General features: G+C 40.7%; 1 protein-coding gene across 4 annotated transcripts in view; it reads left to right on the forward strand.

Annotated features, from left to right (window-relative positions):
- The window catches only part of DOCK5 (dedicator of cytokinesis 5), an 86,218-nt gene that overhangs the window by 51,455 nt on the left and 22,037 nt on the right, over positions 1-12,726 (forward strand). For all 4 annotated transcript variants that reach the window (XR_012626598.1, XM_074852048.1, XM_074852050.1 and 1 more), the window contains 13 exons: positions 128-226; positions 2,961-3,055; positions 4,109-4,187; positions 4,736-4,836; positions 5,938-5,996; positions 6,490-6,644; positions 8,273-8,358; positions 8,862-9,018; positions 9,569-9,609; positions 9,722-9,812; positions 10,697-10,816; positions 11,586-11,675; positions 12,466-12,570. Coding sequence is in view for 3 of the 4 variants with exons in the window: in XM_074852048.1 (XP_074708149.1) it covers positions 128-226; positions 2,961-3,055; positions 4,109-4,187; positions 4,736-4,836; positions 5,938-5,996; positions 6,490-6,644; positions 8,273-8,358; positions 8,862-9,018; positions 9,569-9,609; positions 9,722-9,812; positions 10,697-10,816; positions 11,586-11,675; positions 12,466-12,570 (1,278 nt within the window). In the remaining variant the exon portion in view is untranslated. The remainder of the gene's footprint in view (positions 1-127; positions 227-2,960; positions 3,056-4,108; positions 4,188-4,735; positions 4,837-5,937; positions 5,997-6,489; positions 6,645-8,272; positions 8,359-8,861; positions 9,019-9,568; positions 9,610-9,721; positions 9,813-10,696; positions 10,817-11,585; positions 11,676-12,465; positions 12,571-12,726) is intronic.

Here is a 12,726-nt window from a genome sequence, read left to right on the forward strand (position 1 = left end):
ACATAGATAAGCTGGATTGTGATCAGTGATATTTGAGTAGGCAGAACTCTGAAAGCATATGCCACCCTTTGACCTTAGAGTGCTTAATACAGGAAAATAATCATATGTTTTGTTTTTGCTATTCTAGGGTATCTTTGTGGCCTGCATGACGGCCATCCTGAGGCAGATGGATGATTCCCATTACAACCATTACATCAATACTTTCAAAACCAGGCAGGACATTATTGTAAGTCAGCCTGGCTGGGGGATTAGCTCAGTCCATAAAGAATTACACTTTGCTTCTGAAAGGTCATTTCAAGTTACTGTATTCAGTTTGGAGTGATTATACTGCGTTCATCAGCAATGACTTACAGGCACCTAATGCCGCAGCCACTGGGGATATATTCACATCACCCCTGCTGGGTACGCGCAGTGGATGTTGCTGACTTGGTAGAGCCTGAGAATAGCATTTGTAGCATTGGGTAAAAACGTGTTTAAGTCTGTGCAAGTAAAAAGTCAGGGAGGAGAAGAGTGAATGAAGATGAAAAGGAAAAGCATTTTCCCCTCTCTTGCTTTCACTCTCTCTTTGTGATCCTCTTCTCTCTATCTAATTCTTTACTCTCCTCCAGAGTTTAATTAAATGCTTTAGTCTTACTTTAGTGGGCAGCAGTGCAAATAGTTCCTTCCATGTTAAAAACTGTGTACAATTCATGTCCCCAAAGATTTTCAGTATGAAACGAAGTGAAACATAATGTTTGGAGTTTTTTTCTGAGGCCCTTAGAATTAGCAGCTGTGCCCTGATTTTTCTCCAAACTACCCGGAAAAGACAGAACCAAAGCCAGTATTTATGCAAGTCTCTGAAGCATGACACAGCAACTGTTCTGGCTTTTTTTTTGTCCCCATACTCCTTGTTTTGCTTATTTATTTGCTTATTTAAGTACTGGCTGGAGAAGAGCCTGGAGTTGTGTTCTTCCTGTAAAAGCCAGATCAAAACCCACAAGAAGGTGTTGGTAATTCATTTTGGATGGCAAGGTGATCTCTCTTTCCCTGTGCAGTTGGAATTGCTTGCAATCTGTTGAGCAACGTGGCCATCTACAGGACACACACATTTCTGTCACGTCTGCATCGAAAAGGCCATCGGCTGCATTGTCTATAGAGAGCACCCATCATCTAGTTTTAGAATTGCTTTTTATATTACCCAAATAATTTTTTGTGAAGGAATTAAAAAAAAATCAGGTAGATTCAGGAATGCTGCCAGTTGTTCATCAAGTAAATGAGTGAAAAGCTTTTCAGCAGGGTTACGTAGAAATACTGTGTCTGAGGAAGAAGGGTGCTAGGAAGACAGATCCAATGGATTTCAGAAAAAGGTGAATTCAAGGCAGAATTGAAACAAATTTTATGTTGAGTGGGCCTTAATTCAGAACTTCTTTTTCCCGAAGAGCAGTTGAGGTAGTAGGAGACCATTGTAACTTAAGTTCAACATAAGGTTAAACAGGTGCTTAAAAGCTTTCCTGAAATGTAAACTTCACATTGAAGCTCAGCTTGCAAGTTGAAGATGTCTTGTTTTATCATATAGTTCTGCATCTTCTGACTCAAATAGGAGAATATTTCTTCTGTATTTCTGTGTGTACACGTAAAGCTTCTATATGAGGACATATCAAGAGAGTGAATTATGTAACCATTAAAACTACCTGCTTATCATTTAAACAGATACTGATTGAAGATTACAATTTGTAATCTAATTTTTACAAATCCTTAAATCTACAGAAGCAAGCCCATGTTTGTGGCGGTGAAGTAGCTGTTAATACCAGTGGAACACTGCATTTTGTTTTACTGCAATAATTGTTTTTATTTTTGTTGTTTATTGTTGGTTTTTATTTGCTTTGGTAGTTTCAGCCCTGGCATTGCACCGTTGCATGGTTGGTTTAACACCGTTATAAGTTAATTCATATCTTCAAGGTGCCCCATGTCAAGTCCAAACCTTTCCATCAAGCTCTGATTTAATAATGCCTAAAGGATTTTTACTGAGGCAGCACCAACTGCCCATTTCTCTCTCTACATCGATGTCACTTGCCAGTTCTTTAGAGCAAGCTGTTCAGCTCAACAGAATGGGGTTTTTTTTGCTGTGATCTTTGCAAGGTGGTGATTTCTCATGTGACCTTCTTTGTGTCCCTCTCATTTTTGAATGCTAATGTGCTGTCTTTGTAGAGAATAGAATCCATTTAAATGCTCATAGGTAGCATTCATATCTGCAGAGACCACAATATAGAGATCAATATTCTTGATATTACCTTCTTTGCTCATCTCTCTTCTTTTTCCTTTTCCTTTTTTCTTATTCTACGATTCAACCTTGCCTTGTTCAAGTCTTAAGGTGTGACATAGCTTTGTTTGGAGCAGTTTGTGCAAAAAGCAAAAAGCAGTTAGTGTTTGTGCAAAAAAAGTGTATTTTCTACAATAATGTTCTAAACCATGTGTCTGTCGCCATGTTCACTACCTCTCTTTAACTATCCTTCTTAAACTGGACCAGAAAAGACTAAACTAATTGGGGAAGTGAAAATACATTGTAATTTCCATCTTTGTAGAAGATCCTGCATAGGGCTGTTACACCATCACCATTTAGACATTTGGAAACAAGTCCTTGGAATATCGGGTTTACTTTTTAATCCAGCTTGTGCACCAGAACTCCCTACAAGGCAGCTTAATTCAAAACAGTAAAGATAGATTTAATTAAACAGATCAACATGTTCTGTGGAATTATTTCTCCTTCTGTAATTGAATGGATGAGATGTCAGAAATAATTCAGTTATCAGAATATACCCACACAATAGCAGATCCTTCTTAGGAGGTACAGTGTATTGATTGCTAATCAATGCAGTCATTAATCAGTGCAGTTGCAAACATTTGCATTTCCCTGTATTTTCATGTGAATATAAGACTAGCGTATTCAACTTGATGGGCTGTGGTTTTTATTTTTCCAACAGGACTTCCTGATGGAAACATTCATTATGTTTAAGGATCTGATTGGAAAAAATGTCTATGCCGCTGACTGGATGGTCATGAATATGATGCAGAGCAGGTATATGGCTGCTATTTTAAGTCCTTGCTACTGCTTTGGAGCCTTTCTGATTCTGAAAGGAGGGTGACTCACACAAGCAGGCTTGCAAATCACTGGAGTTACATGACTTATTTTCTTTTACAGTTTCAGAGTGATTTAAATTAGATTTCAGTAAATGGTAGTGCGTGCATGTTTCTGTTGATGGAACTGGAAATCTTTCTTCTCCTGCCCAAAGCACACAACCACAACCATGCAGTCTGTCATCCAGTCACTTATCTGCTGGAGAGTGCAGCATAAATCAGAAAAGCCTTTTTGGTTTCAATTCTGGGGGAATCACATGGCAAATGTAAAGCTAGAGTTGGACATAAGTGTGGTCTAGGGTTTAGTGTGCTCTCCTGTAAACTAGAACTACCCAGATTCACTTGTGTCCTCTGCTGTGGACTTTGTTTGGCCTTGTGTGAGTCAGTCTCTCCTCAGCCTGTACTGCTGGAACGGCTTTGGCTGTGCTGGGTAGCAAAGCATGGCCTAAACCTGCCATCCACCACCCAGCGGGGCCTGTACGCCTGTGAGTTTAACATTCCCACGGGTGGTATCAGCAGAACTGGGCAACAGAATGAAGAAACAACATGTGTGTGACTCCTGTTTGCATGGCACGGTCATGCAAGTCATCTTCAAAATGGAGGCAGTGTAGCTCTGCTGTGTCGTAGGGGAGCAGCGTGGAGAAGGACATGAAAGTGGAGGGTTCCTGAATGCTTCAGTGGCGAGGACAGGCTAAACTTAAGGGAAGCTACTATCCAGAATGGGGCTGCACTGCCAGGGAGATTGGATGACCCAAAAATGTTTGGTTTTTCATCCACCTCTGGTCAAGGTTTCTTTTGTTCAGAAACAGAAGAATAACTTCCCTGGATGTCTCTCTACTGGGAAAGAGGTGAAGTAGCATTCTAGAGGAATACCTGTCTTGTTTGGGAGCATCTGTTCTTGTCTTCTGAGCTTACGTGTAGGACTCGTAAACCCAGAACTGCAATGTTATTTTTTCAAGAGCCATCTTTTATCTGATGTTTTTATTTCTTCCAGGGTTTTCCTCCGGGCAGTGAACCAATTTACCTCTGTACTCAACCGTTTCTTTCTGGATGAAACAAATTTTGAGCTCCAGGTAATAGTTTCATTTCTTCTGGATTTTCTTACGGACCCCAGTCCTGAAAGGCAGGAAGAACAAACAAATCCCACTGTTAATAAATTTGCTGATATGGAGGATCCCTGTGGGAAATGTCCATAGTCTTTTATGGAAAAGCAGCAGAATGCAAAGCAGTTCTGAATTACAGAACTGTGGTTAGTACAGCAGTAAGTTGCAAGCGAATACAACGGCTGCAGGCTTTACAAGGTCAAGTTGAGCAGCGTGCTGACTATAGCTGATTTGTAGCTTGACTAGCTAAGAACAAAATACTGTATGGGTGTACCCACTGTTGTTTCATTTAGTTGGAAAGCACAAGCTAAAAAGAGTGAGAAATTTTAAGTTGCTGTATGCTTCTGGCTTGCCTGCTGCAGCTGAGAACACAGACTCATCTCCCAGCTCACTGTTGGTACGCTTCCTCATTAACGCTGACCTGGGACACTGCAGCATTTGGGGCTCTGGAGCTCTGTTGTGCTGGTTGGTGCTTTTCCTTTGTCTTCTCCTATTTTAGACTTGTTTCTCTTCCACAGCTCTGGAATAACTATTTCCATTTGGCAGTGGCCTTTCTCACTCATGAGTCCCTCCAGCTGGAGACCTTCTCACAAGCCAAACGCAACAAAATTATCAAGAAGTGAGTTTACATTTAAAAGGTTTCCAGGCCTTTCTGCTTTTAAGAAGCTTCATTTGTACTGTTCCAGACATACCCTGTACACTCTTAGAATGAGAGGAAGCATGCCATGGAAGTGCTTGATTAATGGATGATGATGATAAAGGGAGGAGATGAGGACAGATGTCAGGTCTTTGCACTGTGGATGTCTAAGTCTGGTCAGACAGATCCTGAGTTGTTTGAGCTGAATTTAAGCACCTTGCCAAAAGATTCTTTCCACTGTAAAGTTTGTAATAGAAGACTTGCCATAGTTCTGAAAGCAATACCTTACGCGATTCCTCAGCCGTTACATAAGGAAGGTAAGCAAGGATCTTAAAAGCCCTGAGACTCCTTAGTCCCCTCTCCTTGCTTTTTCTGTTTTGAAAGCGAGAGAACTTCTGAGGCATTCGGAACCCAAAAGTAGTAATTTTTAATATTATGGCCAAGTAATTTTAACTTGGCCAAATTCACAAAGACACTGAGCAGCTTTTATTTCTGCATTTAGCTGGTATCAAGGACCTAAATATCTTTGTAGATCTTGTCATAGAATTTTGTTAGGACTTACATAGTTAATGGTTGCTATCTTTTTTTCTGCAATAATGACAGTTTTAAGAAGCCTTATAATTAAATATTTTTGCATTCTCTCGATGTCAGCAGTTAAAGCTTTAGGGAAAAACACCAAATACAACAAAATTCTGGGTAGGATTGCATGAAGCAGCAGGGCTGCAGCTTTATTCTGCTCTCAGGGAGTCTGCAGTCTTCTGTCATAATGGCATGTGTCCATTCTCTGTGCATTGAGGATTAGTGCTGGGCAGGGTAGAGAAGAAAAAACATGAGGTGAACATCTACCAAAAGTATGTAATATCGAGGAACGTCCTGGTAGACCCTTAGTAAGGAAAATTGTCTGTGAGACCCCTTGATACATATGCCCAGCATATTCAGGTTTGTGTGTGGTGGGGTGTTTTTTAAGGAGGGGGTAATAGATTTTGTGGGTTTGCCATCAGATTTCCTCAGCAACTTTGCAAAGGTAGTTTTCAATGTGTAGGCCTTTTTCATCTTTTTCTTTCTTAAATACTTTTTTTCTAGGTATGGGGACATGAGGAAAGAAATTGGCTTCAAAATAAGGGATATGTGGTATAACCTGGGTGAGTTCCAGCTCAAGAATCATCTTTATTCAAGCTCTCAAGCTGGGTTTCAAATCCTTTATTTCTTTATAAAAGCTGCTCATGTTTAATGTGGGGAAACACACAAGGTTCAGCTGTTTCAGTGCACAAAATCTCTTTTTTTGTGAATAGTTTGCAAAAGCTAATCTTTTCTCATGTCAGCTGCTGAGATAATTTCTTAGATTTCGTATAAAGGATGTTCTGCCATGTGAAGGACGAGAGTAGAATTTTTCAGAGAGCCTTTGTGATTTGCCATATTGCATGCAATTCAGCTCAATTATTTCCTTGGACTATTCCTGAATTTTGGAGCTGTAACATGTTAATTCTACCTTAAGTAGCTATTAGCCACATAAAATGTGCATTCTAAGCAGAATATCTGTGTTTTATGGTCTTTGCTTTATGTGAATAATGTGCTTAGACATTTGGATATCCAAATCCTGCCATTAGGATGTATCTGACTTTGACTTTCTTGCAGGTCGCCACAAAATAAAATTCATTCCAGCAATGGTAGGCCCAATCCTGGAGGTAACCCTGGTCCCAGAGCCTGAGCTACGCAAAGCTACCATTCCCATCTTCTTTGATATGATGCAGTGCGAGTTTAACTTCAGTGGGAACAGAAACTTCCATATGGTAAGGGAGCCTGGTATCTTCAGTACAGATGTTCCACAGTATGCATTGGGCAAGAAGAAGAGAACATTTTAACAAAAACAAAACAAACAAACAAAAAACCCCACACACAAGCATTGTGCCAAACACCGGGGAGTTATTGTCAAGTGGTGTGTAGGAGTCAGGACTCTTCAGTTCTGTCCCTGACTGTACCTTTGCATGACTTTGATAGGTAATGAATTCCTCTGTTTTTATACCTTTCTGCATTTGTAGATGTGTGAATGTCCATGTCTTAATTGTGAAACAATTTGGAGACTCTAAGAGAGTACTCTAAAAAGTAATGTCTATTTGTATTTATAATAACAATATAAATTCCCCCAAGGCAGATCTTTGGCTGTAAATGTAAGTTACTGTAGAAGAAAATTGCTGCACAGTCAGGTGTCAGGACTATGTAGTTGCTTACATACTGACTAGTCCCTCATTAACTACCAATCTGACAACACGTTTGTGAATACTGATACCACCCTTATGGAAAGGAGAACAGTCATACAAAGGACAGACATGCTTTGCTTGAGGCTACACAAGTAAAAGGACAGAGCAGGGAGCAGGACCTGGATCCCTGAGTTCCAACCCTGTGCTAATTTCTCCAGAAGTTACCTTTTATTGCTACTGAGAAAGCACCAGAAAGTAAGGAAGGAAAAAGAGGAGCTTTGCTTTTGCCCTGAGGTTAAGTTTCACTGCAGTTTCTAAGGACTTATTCTTGCATCTTTCCTCTGGGGATATCAGACATTAACATCTCAACTGGCAGGCAGGGGACACTGTAGTTATGCTGTAGACAGTCTTCTCCCTGGAGATGGGTCGGAGCCATCCATCCAAAAGGCAGCCACCTTGGCATTTCAGACTGTTGTCAGATGTGACGTGCGTCTCCCTAAGCACCATCCTCACACCAGCTTAGGCCCCAGCTTCAGTGTGCATAGAGGATCTTTCTTCCCTTGGGGTCATCAGTCTTTGGTGTGGTTGGCCCCAAGGTCTCAGGGGTTTTTGGAATCGGTAGGAGGAAGCAGGATGTGTGTGGCATGGATTTTCCATTCCAGTGGCATTTATATACTAGCTGCAGTTATAACTGAGACTGTGTACTTGACCTGCTTGCACATAACAGGGCATATCTTCATGGCTAGACAGTCACACAGGGCTTGGTTCTTGCATCATGAGAAGTAGCTTTAATTAGTAGACACAAGTGTTTATGATGGCCAGAGAGTTGTGACTTGCCCTTAACTGCTGGTAGTAGTTTGATTTCTTTAGGGTGAGTGAATGACCATTCCATAAGCTGGCTGCTAGATTGCTTCTCCATCCTAGCAAAACTGAGCTGCTGATGGATGGGGGAGAAGGCGAGGAGTTACCCCAGAGCATGACTCTCCAGTGGCTGTAGGATGAGAGACGGAGGACTTGTATTTCCTCGCTACAGTCTTGTCATTTTGGCTTCTTAACCATTTTTATTCTGCTCCAACAATGAAAGCATCCTCTAGCTTGGCTTATAAAACCAGTGTCTGATGGCAGGGCAGTTCAGAAACACCAGCCACAAGCATTACTGATCTTCAGACCACACTCATGAGAGTTGCTGTCTATTTGATTGTGGTTTTTTGCCTTTTCAGTTTGAAAATGAGTTGATAACCAAGCTGGACCAGGAAGTGGAGGGTGGCCGAGGGGATGAACAGTACAAGATTTTGCTGGAGAAACTGTAAGTTTTATAAAGAACTTTTTTTTTTTTACAGCTTAGTTGGCTATTTTTCTAATGCAAAGAAACCCTAATTCATTACTCTGATGAACAGGGAGACAGTGCAGTTGACAGTGATCTTAATGCTATAGAGGTATTCTGAGACTGATTGTCTTAAAATGATGCTTTTACTCTGGAGCAGCAACTTGCACAACTACCCTGCACTTGGAGATGAAAGCCCAGAGGCAGGTGTCAAACTGGCAAGGGGGTTGTAAGTGGAACAGCAGGCTCAGAGTTAAAGCAAAATCAGAGCCTTTTTTTAGCACCAAGAGTAGAACCCAGGTTTTTGACCAACAAGACATGCTTTGACCTGCCTGACCTGGGTATCTGTCTGAGAGTCTCTGTTCGGGAAACGTGTTTGACTCCGTTGCTGAGTGGCTCTTTGGGTAACTTTCACTGAAGTTCTGCTTACCACCTCTCAGAACATACCTGAGTGTTCCCTTCTATCTCTCTGGGTACCTCTGCAGCCTCCTGGAGCACTGTCGGAAGCATAAATATCTGTCATCTTCTGGAGAAATGTTTGCTTTGCTGGTCAGCAGCCTGCTAGAGAACTTGCTGGACTACAGGACCATCATGCACGATGAAAGCAAGGAGAACCGCATGAGCTGCACTGTCAATGTGCTGGTATGGGGAAGGCTGGATTTGGATCTGGGTGCTTCTTTAGTGACCTGGCTGTTGTGGATTCTGAAGGATTTTTTTTGTTGTTGTTGTATTTGGTAGGGTTTTAAGTAATTCTTATGCCATTTCTGGGTAATGATGGGCACAAATCAGGTCACCAGCTATTGACAGCTATAAAATGTAGAAAGATGTACAGTTCAGAATCAAGTCACATGGCTGGTCCTTGTCTACGTGATAATCTGAAGCCCTGAAATACAGACAGGAAGGATGGCTAGCTGATAGTTTGGGAAATGTGGGCTTAAGTCCCTGTTCCACTCCAAAGAGCCTGTATAACTTTGGACAAGTCACCTTCTCACTTTGACTTACCCCTTTTCCAGAGGTGATAGTAGCCCCACTTTACGTTAAAGGGTTGGTTGCAGGGATATATGCACCTGAGTAGGCAAAAATGACAGCAAAGGTCTTTGAAATATCTAAAACTGATGCTTGTCTAGAGATGATTATGCAAATCCATGGTGCTTTACATTGTAAAAGTTTGACTTTTTTCTATTCTTGGCAGAATTTTTATAAGGAAAAGAAACGAGAGGACATTTATATCAGGTAGGCTGTTTCCCTCCATAAACCTGTAGAGAAGCCTTTATTTCTCTTGGTGTTCTGTAAACTGATACAGGAGTCATTCACATCAAGTAACAATTGCTTTTTGTTTATTTAGGTATCTGTATAAACTCCGGGACCTGCACACAGACTGTGAGAACTTCACGGAGGCAGCATACACTCTCCTCCTCCACGCAGAGCTGCTCCAGGTATCACACTAAAGCCAATTTTAGTTTCCACTGTCAGGGTATGGGTTTTAAATGAAGTGTAAACAGCTCAGAATAAACAATTCACCTTTGTTTTTTCTTTTTTTAATGTGACTTTGCATTACCTAGGTTCTGGTGGTCATTAAGAAGCTTCACAATTTTGCAAATTGCACAGCAGCTAAATGGATGAAAGCAAAAATGTTATTAGCATCAATTTGTTATCTACTCTTGGTGAAACAGAGTGCTGTAGTGAGCTGGGAGAAAATGTCCATGTTTGGGATCATAGTGCAGTTTTTTCCCACTTCTGTGTGAACAGTGTAAAATGCATTAGCCTAAGCCATCTTAATTGGGATCTGTCAGTCTCTTCATGTCTTCCACAGATTAATAAAGCATATGCATTCCGTTAGTGTCTCTACATAAGACCTTAAGCCAAAATCACACCAGTTTTACAGATATAATTAAACTTGTAGTAACATTTTAAAGTGATTTTTTAAATGACTAAAAAAAATTGTAGAAGTTCAGATGAATTCTTAAACTGATTTAAAATGAACTTTTAATGTAGAAACAAATTTGCATGGAACTGAAGCTTTCTGGCTATTTACGTGTGTAGCGGGAGAGCATAATCAGATGTTTTCCTGAGCAGCCGGCTGGAGTGGTTTAAGAAGTTACTGCTTACTGGCTACTTGTTATTCTAGAGTTATTGCTGAGATGCAGTGTTTGTGTGTATGTTCCTTATATCACTGCAAAACTGCCTTGCTCTCCCTTTGCACTGACGATGGATTTGTCCTGAATGCGTCCCTGCAGAAGGTGAGGCTGGCCACTGTAAGGATTTGTTACTCTGAAAATGTTCCTGTTCTTTCAACTTTGCCTTTTTTTCTCTGTACCAGTGGTCCGAGAAGCCATGTGTCCCTCACCTCCTGCAGAGGGACAGCTACTACGTCTACTCACAACAGGAACTCAAGGAAAAACTCTACCAAGAAATTATCTCCTTCTTTGACAGGGGCAAAGTGAGTCTCTCTGCAGTGTTCTTACAGCTCACTGCTGAATACTTGGCTTGGTGACCGTAGCTGGCTGAAGTTGGTTTCAAGGGTAAAAGCAGGTGTGATTCCCTAACAGGCCTTTGATGCTTAGGCCTGGCTTTTTAATAGGGATCACAATACTGGCACGAGCAGGGCATGTTGTCCTGGTCACGTTTTAATTCTTCAGTTTCCTTGTTAAAGAGCATCTGAAAAATTAAACCTGTTCAAGATACTGGGTAGACGAGAAAACTCTGTTTTCCTTTCTTTTTGTGGGTAATGGCTTTTGTCAGGTTTTTGGCATTACAGTGGGCACGGCTTGTCTGGCTGGTACTGAACTTGTGTTACTTGCATGTTGGGTAGATGGTTCTAAATGAGACAAACCCAAGGGAGCCCGATGCAGGGAATGAAGTATTAGTGTAGGAGGAGACCACCTGGGCTTCTCTCGTTTGCTGTTTAGACATGTCCTTCCACCTCTTTGTGCCTCAGTTTTTCCCTATCAGGAGTAACAACAGAAACCTTGCTTTGTAAATCCCTTTCAGATCTACAAATCAAAAGAGCTGTGTGACTGTAACAACTATTGCAAAAAACATGCAGCGTGGAGTCGAAGGGAAAGTTGGCAGTGCATTAAAGTACAGCCTGAATTAAAATCAGCTGAATTTTTTGTTTACCTATCTGTGGTAATGAATGCTTTTAACAGAGTCTTTTATTTTGCTTGTGCTCTTCTTCCCCCACCTGCCTCCCTTCATCCTCCATGGAGATGTGGGAAAAAGCCATTCAACTAAGCAAAGAGTTGGCTGACATGTATGAAAACAAGGTCTTTGATTATGAGGGACTCGGTAATCTCCTGGTAAGATTTTTTTTCCTCCATTTTCAGCAGGCTGCTGACTGCTTAAATTAATATTGTTGAGCAGGAGAAGCCCAAATACATTTTATGTTAAAGACAAACAAGCCAATATAATCCCCATGGTTTTGTAAAGCTTAGTATAAGAAGAATGTTTTCGTAATTTTTTTTAAAGTGTGTGATTTTGACCTTGTAATTAGCCTGACAATATCATGAGCAGATGTTTAGCATTCTTGGTGTTAATCAAATAAGGTAACATTTGCATGGTGTACTTTCAGGCTCCATAAATCTCATCACCTTGTTATTTCTGTGGTAAAACTACTGTGTATGAAAACAGAAATATAGAATCATCTTGGTTCTGAATTATGTTTTTTAGTGGTTAAAGATGTAACCAGATGGTCTTTATGTTCTTGCATATGAGAATCATCTGCCCAGTTTTATTTCTGCCAGTTCTCTGACATTTGTCACCATTTGTGTCTACTCAGTTTCAGAACATATTTATTTTTAATTTGTGTTGCAATAGTTAAGGATTTCAAGTATCCTCCTGGAATCCTAAAAAACATGGCATTGTTCTCATGTTTGCAGACCAGGAAATGAAGTTGATTCTGGCCCAGACAAACCAAATATTTAACCAAGTAAATGGATAAGTATGAGATACAGTATCAAAAAAAAATTGTAAAAAGTATTCTGTAGGGGAGAACTAATAGATCAGGAATTGTCACTGGGAATGTGAGCTACAGTCTGGCAGTATCCTTGAATACGCCAAAGTGAAAATGCTGGTGACTTTCTTTTTCAGAAAAAACGAGCTACTTTTTATGAGAATATTATGAAGGCAATGAGACCACAACCAGAGTACTTTGCTGTTGGATACTATGGTCAGGGTTTCCCCTCTTTCCTCCGGGTAAGAATTCTTCAGTGCTCAACCTCTGGAGTGGTGGGTACCCTAAAAGTCACAACTTCTGCAGAGCTTCCAAGAAGATTCATATGCCAAACTCTTTTTCCTTTGAATGACACTGAGAGATCTAAATCCCTTAAGTGTTTCAAAGCATTTCAGTGT

Source organism: Strix uralensis, chromosome 28, assembly GCF_047716275.1.
Source record: "Strix uralensis isolate ZFMK-TIS-50842 chromosome 28, bStrUra1, whole genome shotgun sequence".
In the NCBI taxonomy this organism is placed as follows: Eukaryota; Metazoa; Chordata; class Aves; order Strigiformes; family Strigidae; genus Strix; species Strix uralensis.